Genomic DNA, 14,027 nt, shown 5'->3' on the forward strand with positions numbered 1-14,027 from the left:
AGGTCGGGCGGCTGTGTGACATCCTCCTGCAGCGCTATGCTGTAGCACTGATCTTCCCTGGCTGCCTGCGGCTGTCCCCCCCGGCTTCCCCTCCTCCTCTCCCCCTCCCCCCTCCTCCTCTGGGTCCCTCATCTCAATTCGAATAGAAAAAGTCGAATTGAGATGAGATTTGAATAGGGGTTGTTGGATCCATTCCGACAAATGCATGTCGGAATGGATCCGGCTTCAATTGAATATACCCCTAAGTAGATAAAGGTTAAGAGTACATGGTGCACCCATTACAGGGGGATATAGAACCTCTGATAAGTTCATTGTTCTGGCATAACATTTCTCTAACGTCCTAAGTGGATGCTGGGGACTCCGTAAGGACCATGGGGAATAGCGGCTCCGCAGGAGACTGGGCACAAAAGAAAAGCTTTAGAACTACCTGGTGTGCACTGGCTCCTCCCCCTATGACCCTCCTCCAAGCCTCAGTTAAGATTTTGTGCCCGAACGAGAAGGGTGCACACTAGGTGGCTCTCCTGAGCTGCTTAGTGAAAAGTTTAGTTTTAGGTTTTTTATTTTCAGTGAGACCTGCTGGCAACAGGCTCACTGCATCGAGGGACTAAGGGGAGAAGAAGCGAACTCACCTGCGTGCAGAGTGGATTGGGCTTCTTAGGCTACTGGACATTAGCTCCAGAGGGACGATCCCAGGCCCAGCCATGGATGGGTCCCAGAGCCGCACCGCCGGCCCCCTTACAGAGCCAGAAGACAGAAGAGGTCCGGAAAATCGGCGGCAGAAGACGTCCTGTCTTCAACAAGGTAGCGCACAGCACTGCAGCTGTGCGCCATTGCTCTCAGCACACTTCACACTCCGGTCACTGAGGGTGCAGGGCGCTGGGGGGGGGGCGCCCTGAGACGCAATAAAAACACCTTGGATGGCAAAAAATGCATCACATATAGCTCCTGGGCTATATGGATCCATTTAACCCCTGCCAGAATACATAGAAAAACGGGAGATAGGCTCCGCCCCCTTATCGGCGGCCTTATCTCCTCAGCACACTGGCGCCATTTTCCCTCACAGCTCCGTTGGAGGGAAGCTCCCTGGCTCTCCCCTGCAGTCACTACACTACAGAAAGGGTTAAAAAAGAGAGGGGGGGCACTAATTACGCGCAGTATTAAATAAAACAGCAGCTATAAGGGGAAAAACACTTATATAAGGTTATCCCTGTATATATATAGCGTTCTGGTGTGTGCTGGCAAACTCTCCCTCTGTCTCCCCAAAGGGCTAGTGGGGTCCTGTCCTCCATCAGAGCATTCCCTGTGTGTGTGCTGTATGTCGGTACGTTTGTGTCGACATGTATGAGGAGAAAAATGATGTGGAGACGGAGCAGATTGCCTGTAATAGTGATGTCACCCCCTAGGGGGTCGACACCTGAGTGGATGAACTGTTGGAAGGAATTACGTGACAGTGTCAGCTCTGTATAAAAGACAGTGGTTGACATGAGACAGCCGGCTACTCAGCTTGTGCCTGTCCAGACGTCTCATAGGCCGTCAGGGGCTCTAAAGCGCCCGTTACCTCAGATGGCAGATATAGACGCCGACACGGATACTGACTCCAGTGTCGACGGTGAAGAGACAAATGTGACTTCCAGTAGGGCCACACGTTACATGATTGAGGCAATGAAAAATGTTTTACACATTTCTGATAATACGAGTACCACCAAAAAGGGGTATTATGTTCGGTGAGGAAAAACTACCTGTAGTTTTCCTGAATCTGAGAAATTAAATGAGGTGTGTGATGATGCGTGGGTTTCCCCCGATAACAACTGATAATTTCTAAAATGTTATTGGCATTATATCCTTTCCCGCCAGAGGTTAGGGTGCGTTAGGAAACACCCCCTAGGGTGGATAAAGCGCTCACACGCTTGTAAGGGCTCTACCCTCTCCTGAGATGGCCGCCCTTAAGGATCCTGCTGATAGAAAGCAGGAGGGTATCCTAAAATGTATTTACACACATACTGGTGTTATACTGCGACCAGCAATCGCCTCAGCCTGGATGTGCAGTGCTGGGTTGGCGTGGTCTGATTCCCTGACTGAAAATATTGATACCCTAGATAGGGACAGTATATTTTTGCCTATAGAGCATTTAAAAGATGCATTTCTATATATGCGCGATGCACAGCGGAATATTTGCCGACTGGCATCAAGTCTAAGTGCGTTGTCCATTTCTACCAGTAGAGGGTTATGGACACGACAGTGGTCAGGTGATGCGGATTTCAAACGGCATTTGGAAGTATTGCCTTATTAAGTGGAGGAGTTATTTGGGGTCGGTCTTTCAGACCTGGTGGCCACGGCAACAGCTGGGAAATCCACGTTTGTACCCCAGGTCGCCTCTCAACATGAGAAGACGTCGTATTATCAGGCGCAGTCTTTTCGTGGACAAGCGGGCAAAAGGTTCCTCATTTCTGCCCCGTGACAGAGGGAGAGGAAAAAAGGCTGCAGAAATCAGCCAGTTCCCAGGAACAGAAACCCTCTCCCGCCTCTGCCAAGCCCTCAGTATGACGCTGGGGCTTTACAAGCAGAATCAGGCACGGTGGGGGGCCCGTCTCAATAAATTTCAGCGCGCAGTGGGCTCACTCGCAAGTAGACCCCTGGATCCTTCAGGTGATATCTCAGGGGTACAAATTGGAATTCGAGACGTTTCCCCCTCGCCGTTTCCTAAAGTCGGCTTTACCGATGTCTCCTTCTGACAGGGAGACAGTTTTGGAAGCCATTCACAAGCTGTATTCCCAGCAGGTGATAATCAAGGTACCCCTCCTGCAACAGGGAACGGGGTATTATTCCACACTGTTGTGGTACCGAAGCCGGACGGCTCGGTGAGACCGATTCTAAATCTAAAATCTTTGAACACTTACATACAGAGGTTCAAATTCAAGATTGAGTCACTCAGAGCAGTGATTGCGAACCTGGAAGAAGGGGACTACATGATGTCTCGGGACATCAAGGATGCTTACCTTCATGTCCAAATTTACCCTTCTCACCAAGGGTACCTCAGGTTTATGGTACAGAACTGTCACTATCAGTTCAGACGCTGCCGTATGGATGGTCCACGGCACCCCGGGTCTTTACCAAGGTAATGGCCGAAATGATGATATTCCTTCGAAGGAAGGGAATTTTAGTTATCCCTTACTTGGACGATTCCCTGATAAGGGTAAGATCCAGGGAACAGTTGGAGGTCGGTGTAGCACTATCTCAGGTAGTGTTGCGGCAGCACGATTGGATTCTCAATATTCCAAAATCGCAGCTGGTTCCGACGACTCGTCTTCTGTTCCTAGGGATGATCCTGGACACAGTCCAGAAAAAGGTGTTTCTCCCGGAGGAGAAAGCCAGGGAGTTATCCGAGCTAGTCAGGAACCTCCTAAAACCGAGCCAAGTCTCAGTGCATCAATGCACAAGGGTTCTGGGTAAAATGGTGGCTTCCTACGAAGCAATCCCATTCGGCAGATTCCATGCAAGAACTTTCCAGAGGGACCTGCTGGACAAATGGTCCGGGTCGCATCTTCAGATGCATCAGCGGATAACCCTGTCACCAAGAACAAGGGTGTCCCTCCTGTGGTGGTTGCAGAGTGCTCATCTTCTAGAGGGCCGCAGATTCGGCATTCAGGACTGGGTCCTGGTGACCACGGATGCCAGCCTGCGAGGCTGGGGAGCAGTCACACAGGGAAGGAATTTCCAGGGCTTATGGTCAAGCCTGGAGACATCACTTCACATAAATATCCTGAAGCTAAGGGCCATTTACAATGCTCTAAGCTTAGCAAGACCTCTGCTTCAAGGTCAGCCGGTGTTGATCCAGTCGGACAACATCACGGCAGTCACCCACGTAAACAGACAGGGTGGCACAAGAAGCAGGAGGGCAATGGCAGAAGCTGCAAGGATTCTTCGCTGGGCGGAAAATCATGTGATAGCACTGTCAGCAATTCCGGGAGTGGACAACTGGGAAGCAGACTTCCTCAGCAGACACGACCTCCACCCGGGAGAGTGGGGACTTCACCCAGAAGTCTTCCACATGATTATAAACCGTTGGGAAAAACTCGACAGGTATTGCGCCAGGTCAAGGGACCCTCAGGCAATAGCTGTAGACGCTCTGGTAACACCGTGGGTGTACCAGTCAGTGTATGTGTTCCCTCATCTGCCTCTCATACCCAAGGTACTGAGATTGATAAGATGGAGAGGAGTAAGCACTATATTCGTGGCTCCGGATTGGCCAAGAAGGACTTGGTAACCGGAACTTCAAGAGATGCTCACGGAGGATCCGTGGCCTCTACCTCTAAGAAGGGACCTGCTCCAGCAAGGACCCTGTCTGTTCCAAGACTTACCGCGACTGCGTTTGACGGCATGGCGGTTGAACGCCGGATCCTGAAGGAAAAAAGGCATTCCGGATGAAGTCATCCCTATCCTGATCAAAGCCAGGAAGGATGTAACCGAAAAACATTATCACCGCATTTGGCGAAAATATGTTGCGTGGTGCGAGGCCAGTAAGGCCCGACGGAGGAAATTCAACTGGGTCGATTCCTACATTTCCTGCAAACAGGAGTCTCTATGGGCCTGAAATTGGGGTCCATTAAGGTTCAAATTTCGGCCCTGTCAATTTTCTTCCAAAAAGAACTAGCTTCAGTCCCTGAAGTTCAGACGTTGTAAAAGGGGTACTGCATATACAGCCTCCTTTTGTGCCTCCAGTGGCACCTTGGGATCTCAATGTAGTTTTTGGGTTCCAAAAAGTCACATTGGTTTGAACCACTTAAATCTGTGGAGTTAAAATATCTCACATTGAAAGTGGTCATGCTGTTGGCCCTGGCCTGGGCCAGGCGCATGTCAGAATTGGCGGCTTTATCCTGTAAAAGCCCTTATCTGATTTTCCATTCGGACAGGGCGGAATTGAGGACTCGTCCTCAGTTTCTCCCTAAGGTGGTTTCAGCGTTTCACCTGAACCAACCTATTGTGGTGCCTGCGGCTACTAGGGACTTGGAGGACTCCAAGTTGCTAGACGTTGTCAGGGCCCTGAAAATATATATTTCCAGGACGGCTGGAGTCAGAAAATCTGACTCGCTGTTTATCCTGTATGCACCCAACAAGCTGGGTGCTCCTGCTTCTAAGCAGACTATTGCTCGTTGGATTTGTAGTACAATTCAGCTTGCACATTCTGTGGCAGGCCTGCCACAGCCAAAAATCTGTAAATGCCCACTCCACAAGGAAGATGGGATCATCTTGGGCAGCTGCCCGAGGGGTCTCGGCTTTACAACTTTGCCGAGCAGCTACTTGGTCAGGAGCAAATACGTTTGTAAAATTCTACAAAATTGATACCCTGGCTGAGGAGGACCTGGAGTTCTCTCATTTGGTGCTGCAGAGTCATCCGCACTCTCCCGCCCGTTTGGGAGCTTTGGTATAATCCCCATGGTCCTTACGGAGTCACCAGCATCCACTTAGGACGTTAGAGAAAATAAGAATTTACTTACCGATAATTCTATTTCTCGTAGTCCGTAGTGGATGCTGGGCGCCCATCCCAAGTGCGGATTGTCTGCAATACTGGTACATAGTTATTGTTACCAAAAAATCGGGTTATTGCTGTAGTGAGCCATCTTTTCTAGAGGCTCCTCTGTTATCATGCTGTTAACTGGGTTTAGATCACGAGTTGTACGGTGTGATTGGTGTGGCTGGTATGAGTCTTACCCGGGATTCAAAATCCTTCCTTATTGTGTACGCTCGTCCGGGCACAGTATCCTAACTGAGGCTTGGAGGAGGGTCATAGGGGGAGGAGCCAGTGCACACCAGGTAGTTCTAAAGCTTTTCTTTTGTGCCCAGTCTCCTGCGGAGCCGCTATTCCCCATGGTCCTTACGGAGTCCCCAGCATCCACTACGGACTACGAGAAATAGAATTATCGGTAAGTAAATTCTTATTATTTATAATATGTCCACTCGGTGAAAAATCAATAAGTTGAACAGTGATTTTATATTCCTTATTTGTTAAACATTTGTAATTGGAGCAGACTAAAATAAGGTGGTAACTTTGTACATTGTCCCATCACCCAGTTATGATGATGATTCTACAGGACAGGACATGAACATCTGCCATATTTAGTTTTGCAAAGAGCCCTGGGCCAAACTTCTCAACTGAATCACTAGCTGGTTTTAGCCATGCATGGTTCTCTGTGTCAGCCAAAGAGAAAAATAACGCTTCTATTTTTAAATGAACTGGAATCCTGAAGACAAACCCTTCTGGTGTCTGTGAACATTACTCACTTGCAGGCATGCCACTCATGTGATTAGAAGTGTCCTTGGTGGATCATTGCTGCCATCTGCCTGTGGACGTTCTCTGAAGCATAGTGTTCATGTGCTTTCATTTTCTGCATATGCTGGTGAAACCAGAATTGCAAGCAGAAATCCCTCTGGTTGTTGTGGGTTTTGTTTTTTGTAATGCAGTAAAGATACTGTTGCTTCTTTGTGCCTACCAAGTTGAACTTATTTTGATCTAAAACTGTATATTTTTATTTAAGGCTTTATCAAAGAATATAATGGTTTTGAGCGTAATAGATGTGAAGATAGACTGTCCCCAGTTCCACGTGACTCGTCACACAGCCCATCTTGCCAAAGGTAGTATATCCTTTTTATGTATTACTGTTTATATTGATGTGAGTACATTTTCTGAAACAATGAAAAGTAGCCCTACATAGGTTATAATCAATGTGATCGAATTACTATACACAAGTTTACAAAGTAATAAGATTATCAGAATGCTTGTAGTTTGATGATCTATACAGTAATATTTTATTTTCTCTTATATAGGAAGCAAGCTGGAGAATTTAAGAGAGAGGTTCGCTCACCAACCTTTCGTAACAAAGATTACAGCATTAAAGAGGTGCAGGTGAACAAACCAGATGATGCATGGGAAAGTTCTCATCGTCTGACTTCCTACTCTTCAAACAATTGCTGTTTGCACCTAGAGCATTCATCACGAGCAAATGTGCTGATGAACACAAATAATCTACCAGATCCTCTGCTGCAGCCCACTGCCAGTTCCTCACAGACATTCTCGCAGGGCAATAGAGTGCAATACATGAACACTCTGAGTTCTGTTCCAGATGAAAATCAGTCCTACAACAGAGGTGACAACTGCAATTTAAACAATCCTGACTTTAACAGCCTACCACCCCCTCTTCCCCTGAAGAAGTACAACCGAAGTGCTATACCAAGAACAGAGCAACATTTTGCACCAGCAACTACTGCACACCAGGAAACATTGTCTCATTTTCATTCAGCAGGTTCTGAGAGACATTCACATGGTGATTTTGTGAGACCAGACTCTGATGCAGACTACTATCCAAAGAATGATGCATTTCACAGTAATGAACTACAAATGAACACACCAAATCTGTCTGGAGCTTCAATATATGACTGTCGGTCAAAGTTGAGTCAACAGACTTTGGCACTAGATCCAATTCCCCATGTAAATGATACAGTTGCACTTACTACATACTTTTCTGTGGACAACTGTATGACCGACACATACAGGCTGAAATACCATCAGAAGCCAAAGGTGTACATGACTGACGGACCTTCATTCCATAGGGAACCTGGTCACTTAAAGCTAGCAGGGACAGTTATTGAACCTTCATACCCCAGAACCATTGATAGTGCTCATCACTCACTATCACGATCAAAAGCCTCATTTGGTGGTGTACCTTGTAATAGGTAGACTCTTGGTTTATCACTTTAGTCTTACTACAGATATTCCATGGAGAGGTTTAAACCCTATTTTTTCAAACTGGGTATTGTACAGGGCACTGCTGATTGTATCTGGTGAGCATTCATGCTTCTGTATAAAAAAAAAGAAGAAAAAAATAGAAAGTTTGTACTGGTTGTTGAACCGTCCATTTTACTTGGAGACTCCCAATCCGCGCACTACATAAATATGACACAAATGTGTTCTTGATATTTTTGCACATTGTCTAGCTGCAGGTGTCTTGTATTGAAAACTGTTTGAAAATAATTGTGTATTGGCAAAACTGTTTTGTGAGAAATATCGAGTTGTTAAGTTCAGGGAGAGGTCAACTTTAATTCTGTTAATGAAAACAGAACGTTATTGCGCTGTTGCTCAGAGGTCAAGTGAAAGTCGGGCACTGAGCCAATGTCCTCTATTCTCTGCAGGTTTCCCAGGGTTTACCTAATCGGATATTACTACACTTCTTTCACTTTTAAGTCAGAGCTTTCTCACACTACATACAAATGTGTATATTTTTTGCTACTAAACAGCAGGTAATTGATAAATATAAATTTTGATAAAGCAGTTGTGTATTTTTACATGGCCTTACAGGTAAAATGTCAGATTATTTATGGAATTCTACTAAACTTTCACAAAAACCTTACAGCTACGACCTCCCAAAAAAAACACTAGTAAAGGCATTTCTGCGTTCTGTTTAAGAACATAATCAGTGCTGTAAGCCGTTCAATGATTGAAACTAATGTACATGAGCATGTACTTGCAATGTCACCAGTTTCTGGTGCAGGTATCATGAATGCTGTTAGTGCACACAATACCCCCACTGTGTATAAGGAGACAGCTGGATTTTCTGAGATCATTATGGCAGCACCCAGTTAGTATTTTACATTGTAAAACTCTCTGGATGCATGCCTTGCTCCTGTCATTTTAATATGAATTTTCTAGACTTTATAAATGCACTCTTTCTGTATGCTAGTACGATCTGATTTTGGAGACTGAGCCCCTGAAGTAGAGGATTGAAGAACCGCATTTCTATGTTTTAGAGATTACAATTTTAGATGACGTGTATAGTTTTTGTATGTAGATAAGGGTACTATGGACTGTTATATAGATATATATCCCTATTAACTTTCACAGAAACTTGTAACTCCTTGCCTAGGCCACACACAAGTTAATCAATGTAGGTACAGGCAGCCAATGGCAACATTCCTGGCAATTTTTCAAAAGCTAAAATCATGCTCCCAAATGTGGGTATTGTATCTCCAGCTAGCATGGTTTAGAACCCAGCAGTGTACAAGACCTCTTCAGGTGACTGAAATCTAACCGACTTCAGCCACTAAAGAACCACCTGGCTATCTGTCAGTGCTTGCAGGTACATTTTAGGCTAAACTAAAACTAGATTTTCTCAGGAAATGACAGGAATATCTTTGCGTTCAGGGAACATCCTGGTTGTCCACTTCTTAAGAAACTAACCTTTAATATGAAGCTATCCTCCCTGTGTAGTATGTTGGTAAACCACCTTCCTCTGCCTCATCCGAAACTAAATTGTAATGCATTTTCTGTGCCTGGAGAACTTCTTATGAAGTTTGCAAAAAGGCAATGTCCCCTTTAAATAAATCCACTGCATATTTCTATCTTATCTCAGATCAACTCCATTAAGTTAGATTATTGTAGAATTCTTTTTTATTTTTTTGACCTTATTCTCAATGTCTCTAATTTACTATTATTATGGGTAGTTTTAGAGTTATAAATTAGCATGTCCTTTTTATTGTGGCTAATGCTACCTCCTCATGAATAATGCAAGTATTCAAAATTCTGCGGTAATATATTTATAATGTATAAAATAGGCGGTAAAGAATCTACACTCCTCCAGAATGTACTAGGTAATTTGAAGCATGTGTTATTACTGGTGAAATCCATAAAGGTATCCAGAACTAGTGCTTAAAGGGTGCCACAGCTATGCAACTTACACATGAAGCAAAAAAATGTCTTTAATTGGAATGACACTGCTGTTATCACTGCATACTGTGACCTGAAATCAACACCCATTAGCAGTATCTGTATAAAACCAAAGGAGTCAATTCAATTAAGCATGACTAAGTTGTGCCACTGTAAATCGGTGCTGCTGTATGTTGCATTTACACTACCATATATTTGTGGATTTTTGGTTTGCTGCCCTGTAGGCCTGCTTGGAGAAAAAAAATCCATTAGGCTGGGGTGAGATTTTGCCACGAAGGGGAGTGAGTTCAGCTGCTGTTGACAGTGTTTCTACACTGTTGCAATCACTCTTCCCCCTCGCTCCTAATTGAATTGACCCCATAGTGTTTTGTTATTAAAAAAAATTCTATCATTTTACGATTTCTTTAAATCACGCCAGGGCATCTTGTTTTAGTGCAAATTATTTTATTTTTAGGATTTCTAAAATGTAGGTGTTAAGGTATTATTTGTTTGCCTCTAATGCTCATGTTTTCTATAACAGTGGCTCCTTAAACCCTGTTCACACGGGGAGATTTGTCCCGGAGATATGTGCTGAGCAATCTAGCACAGATTGCTCAGCACACATCTCTCAAGCTCGGCACACAGCGCAATGTGTGCGCTGTGTGTTGAGGGAGGAGAAAAAAAAGCTCACTTCACCTGGCGAAGTGAGCGATCTCACTAGATTGGGCATGCAATCTTAGAAATTAAGCAGAGTGCTTAGAAATTAATATCGCTCAGTGTGTACCCCCCTGTACTCTAAAGAGTATGTTGACTAATTTAAGGATTGTCGATTGCCTAAGCAAATTTATTAACTATAAAGTACATTTTTCAGTAGAAACACTCCAGTAGAAAATATATATATATTTTTTTTTCATATGAGCTTCTAATGAATTTACATAATCTTCCCTATTTTATCTATTCATCAGTTTATATAGAAATGTCTCTTGGGAAACACTTCTCAGTGTAGAATGTGACCTCTCTAACCCTTGTACAGCTTTTGCTTCTGTGCCTATTTAATAAATATTTTGTGTACTGACATGGAAATATAGATTTGTACTATATGACTTTATATTTTGAAAACTGCTTGTAAATAAGAATACTACATACATGTCGTTACATTTCTTTCCTGTGTTGCGTTTGGAATTTAAACTGCATTTTGTTTTTCATGTTGACATTGCAGTGTGTTTGAATTAAGTTGTTACAAATATATTGTAAACTTTTGTACATTCAGAAATAGACAATTGATATTGTATTCATATCAAAAGAATGTTAATGTGCAATATTTAGTGCTGAACTGCTTTTTATAGAGTGATTTATTTACTAACCATACGAGCCTAAGAAATATTTTTATACAGATTACTCTGAAGCAAAGTGAAAATACGTTTGACAGCATTTCTCCCTTTGCCAGCTCTCCAAACAAGTTGTAATGAGAAAATGGTAGACTTCATGCACCAAAGTGTTTACTTTACAAGGATATGTCCGGATCTTAATGTATTGCTGCTAGAGCATTATCAGGGATATTTGTCAAAACCTAAGACGGACAATTTGATCACACTTTTTTTTTTTTTTTTTTTTCCCCTTTCGCCCCTCATATATTAATTTCCCTGTTCTATAGAGGGGAATTCAGTTGCAGGCATTAGAAAAAAAATTCAGGAGAGTTATCACACATATCGCCCATTAATGTCACATAATGCCTATATGTGTGCTCCTGTGTATCATCCAATTATAAAAGGGTGAATTCAGTATTTGCTCATTAATTCTTGCTGGTAAAACCAGTTATACGTATAGGTGAAAATGAAGAAAATTGCCTATACCCCCCCTCCCCCCAAAAAATGCAAAATAATATTGGATAACAGTATAGAAGTCTAATAATGGACATTAAAGTTTTTGGCCTTAAATTGTCGCATGGCTGTTATGACATTTTGAAATAACAATGAAAAAATTATAGAAAGCATGTGTTTTTCTTCAAATTAAATACTCTACTTAAATTGGGGGTGCATAAAAATGCTTAAGAGATGTCATTTTAAGGCACTTCAAAAAAAAAAAATCTTAAAAACCACACCTGTAACACCCACATGAAAGCCTAAAATCACCAATCCCATTCATACAGCACCCAAATATACCTGCCCCATATCTTGTAAACCTTATTCCTGCATTTCGCAAATTTTCACCCTAAAAATGACATGTCCTCATTGGCCAAAGTCAAAAGATTAATTAGGCACTTGGAATTTTATTATTATGGAGGGTGTCCAAGTGGTTCTGAGCAAAGTCCCAACAGTTTTACCTTTAAAATAGGTATTTTCTCAAACTTTGCACCTGCTTAGGAGAGTTGAAAAAAAACATTAGCATGAAACCCTATGGAGAATTAACACATGTAGCTTTTGAGGCCAATTGGATAGGTTCATTTTCATCTGTCCTAGAAAGTCAATTTTACACATGAAAACGGGTTCTCACCTGCAATTAAATTTCACCCCTTACTTGCAAGTTCAGGAAACATTTTATAACAAGTTTTAATACATACACACACACACACACACACACACACACACACACACACACACCTCCTACTTTAAGTTGCATAGGCAAAGAGGTTTAGTAGCCGAAAAAGCAATGGATCAGACCCAAATGATCCTTTCTCAAGCTTTTTCTTGGTAAAAAATATTTTAGTTGGCTACAGTACTTAGGAGGGGTGTGGATCTAGATAATCTGTCTCCCTTTTCAGTCTGTACATTTAGAGTGCCCACTTACAGTTTTTTCCATCTGTCCAAACATACATACATACATACATACATACATGTAACACACACACCTTGGTTGCACTACAATTATAGCACAATGTATGGTGGTTTTTGAAACTTCCACATTGCGTGATGACGTCTAGGATGCTGCTATTGTTTGTGTCGTCCCCATGATGCAAAGTACTTGTCGTGCACGGCTTTAGAACATTTGCACATGAACAAGTATTCTCTATAGCAAAACTAAAGAGTGGTTTTAAGAAAATGTGGCCCAAGTGTAATAGCCAGCAAGTTGCAGGCAGCAGTAAGATGTTGGTGCTATAGCTGTGGGATTAAGTGTTGGTTTGCTTTAACCACTTAACGGACTATTTATTTCTGCAAAAACCGCTCCGAAATTGTCAGGGTTTTTATGAGAGAATTAGGTGAAGAACATGAATTTGACCCTATCCAAAATTATTTTTAGTAAAAAAAAAAATATATATATATTTTTCTGAACATCTGAAACATTGCGACCATCGCGGCTTTCGTATTGAAAGCCGAGAGAGCCTCCAGGTACACAGGGGTCTAGGGGGGGCGGGTTAATTTACACTTCCCCAGCGGCTGCTATTGTCTGCAGCCACTGGAGGGGGGTATCCTGTCGTGCTGACCGATCAGCAGTGATCGGCAGCGCTGCAATCTGTACGGGAGAGTGCAGGGAGGCAGAGGGACCTTCCGGTCTCTCTGACAGCAGCAGTGGAGGGAAGTTTCTCTTCCCTGCCGCTGCTAACACTGTTTATCTGACTGGTCGCATCCTGTGCTACCAGGTCAGATAGAGCACTTGCAGGCATGGTTGCATCTGATGTGACCATGCCAGGCAAGTGGTTAAGGCAAGCCCAGGTCAGTTTAGTCTTAAAACAAATTGCTGCTTTTTAAATCTAGTGGCTACATTGCTGAAATTTCACTGCAACTTGTAGGCTATTACATTTGGGACGATACGTTTTCGTGGGTGGTATTTCATTGTTTGAAAAGTCAGTTGGGTGTCTGTTTTTTCCCCCTATCTAATAGACCAGAAAAAACAGACATCCAACCGATTTTTCAAACAACTGAGTAAAAATGTCATGCCTATTTTCTAACTGTAAATTTTGTTTAAATTTTTTTTCTCATTTGTTTTGTATAAAGCTTATATGAATGTCCATATGTGAAGACAATCAAAGAACAAATATCAATGTAAAAAGTTAATGGAATTTCTAGTACACTCCTGCACTTTAGTGTGCTTTTAACGGTTATTCTGCACAATAAAAATGTGGTATGAGAATTATTACAGTGTGCTGTGGTGTCTTAAAATAGTCTTGACTACTCATTAAGGCATCTGTCCCCATTAGGACTTTTTTTTGGCCTCATTGAACCTGCCCTCTGTGACTGGTTATGGGTATGCTCTTAATCCCCTCCTTGGCAACTCATATGAGACCCTGTATTTGTTACGCCCTAGGGGAAATGTGGTGTTTCAAAGGGTGCAAATGGCGCTTAAGTAGAATTAGATGCATTTTGCACATCTCCATGCAGTTTTATTTTATTTTACC

At 43.0% G+C, this 14,027-nt stretch overlaps 1 protein-coding gene across 1 annotated transcript in view; it reads left to right on the forward strand.

Annotated features, from left to right (window-relative positions):
- The window catches only part of USP53 (ubiquitin specific peptidase 53), a 99,648-nt gene extending 85,883 nt beyond the window's left edge, over positions 1-13,765 (forward strand). The window contains exons 14-15 of the mRNA XM_063920235.1: positions 6,534-6,630; positions 6,823-13,765. Of these exons, the coding sequence (XP_063776305.1) occupies positions 6,534-6,630; positions 6,823-7,732 (1,007 nt within the window). The 3' untranslated portion in view covers positions 7,733-13,765. The remainder of the gene's footprint in view (positions 1-6,533; positions 6,631-6,822) is intronic.
- Positions 13,766-14,027: the final 262 nt, after the last annotated feature.

The sequence above is a fragment of the Pseudophryne corroboree genome, chromosome 1 (assembly GCF_028390025.1).
Source record: "Pseudophryne corroboree isolate aPseCor3 chromosome 1, aPseCor3.hap2, whole genome shotgun sequence".
Classification (NCBI taxonomy): Eukaryota; Metazoa; Chordata; class Amphibia; order Anura; family Myobatrachidae; genus Pseudophryne; species Pseudophryne corroboree.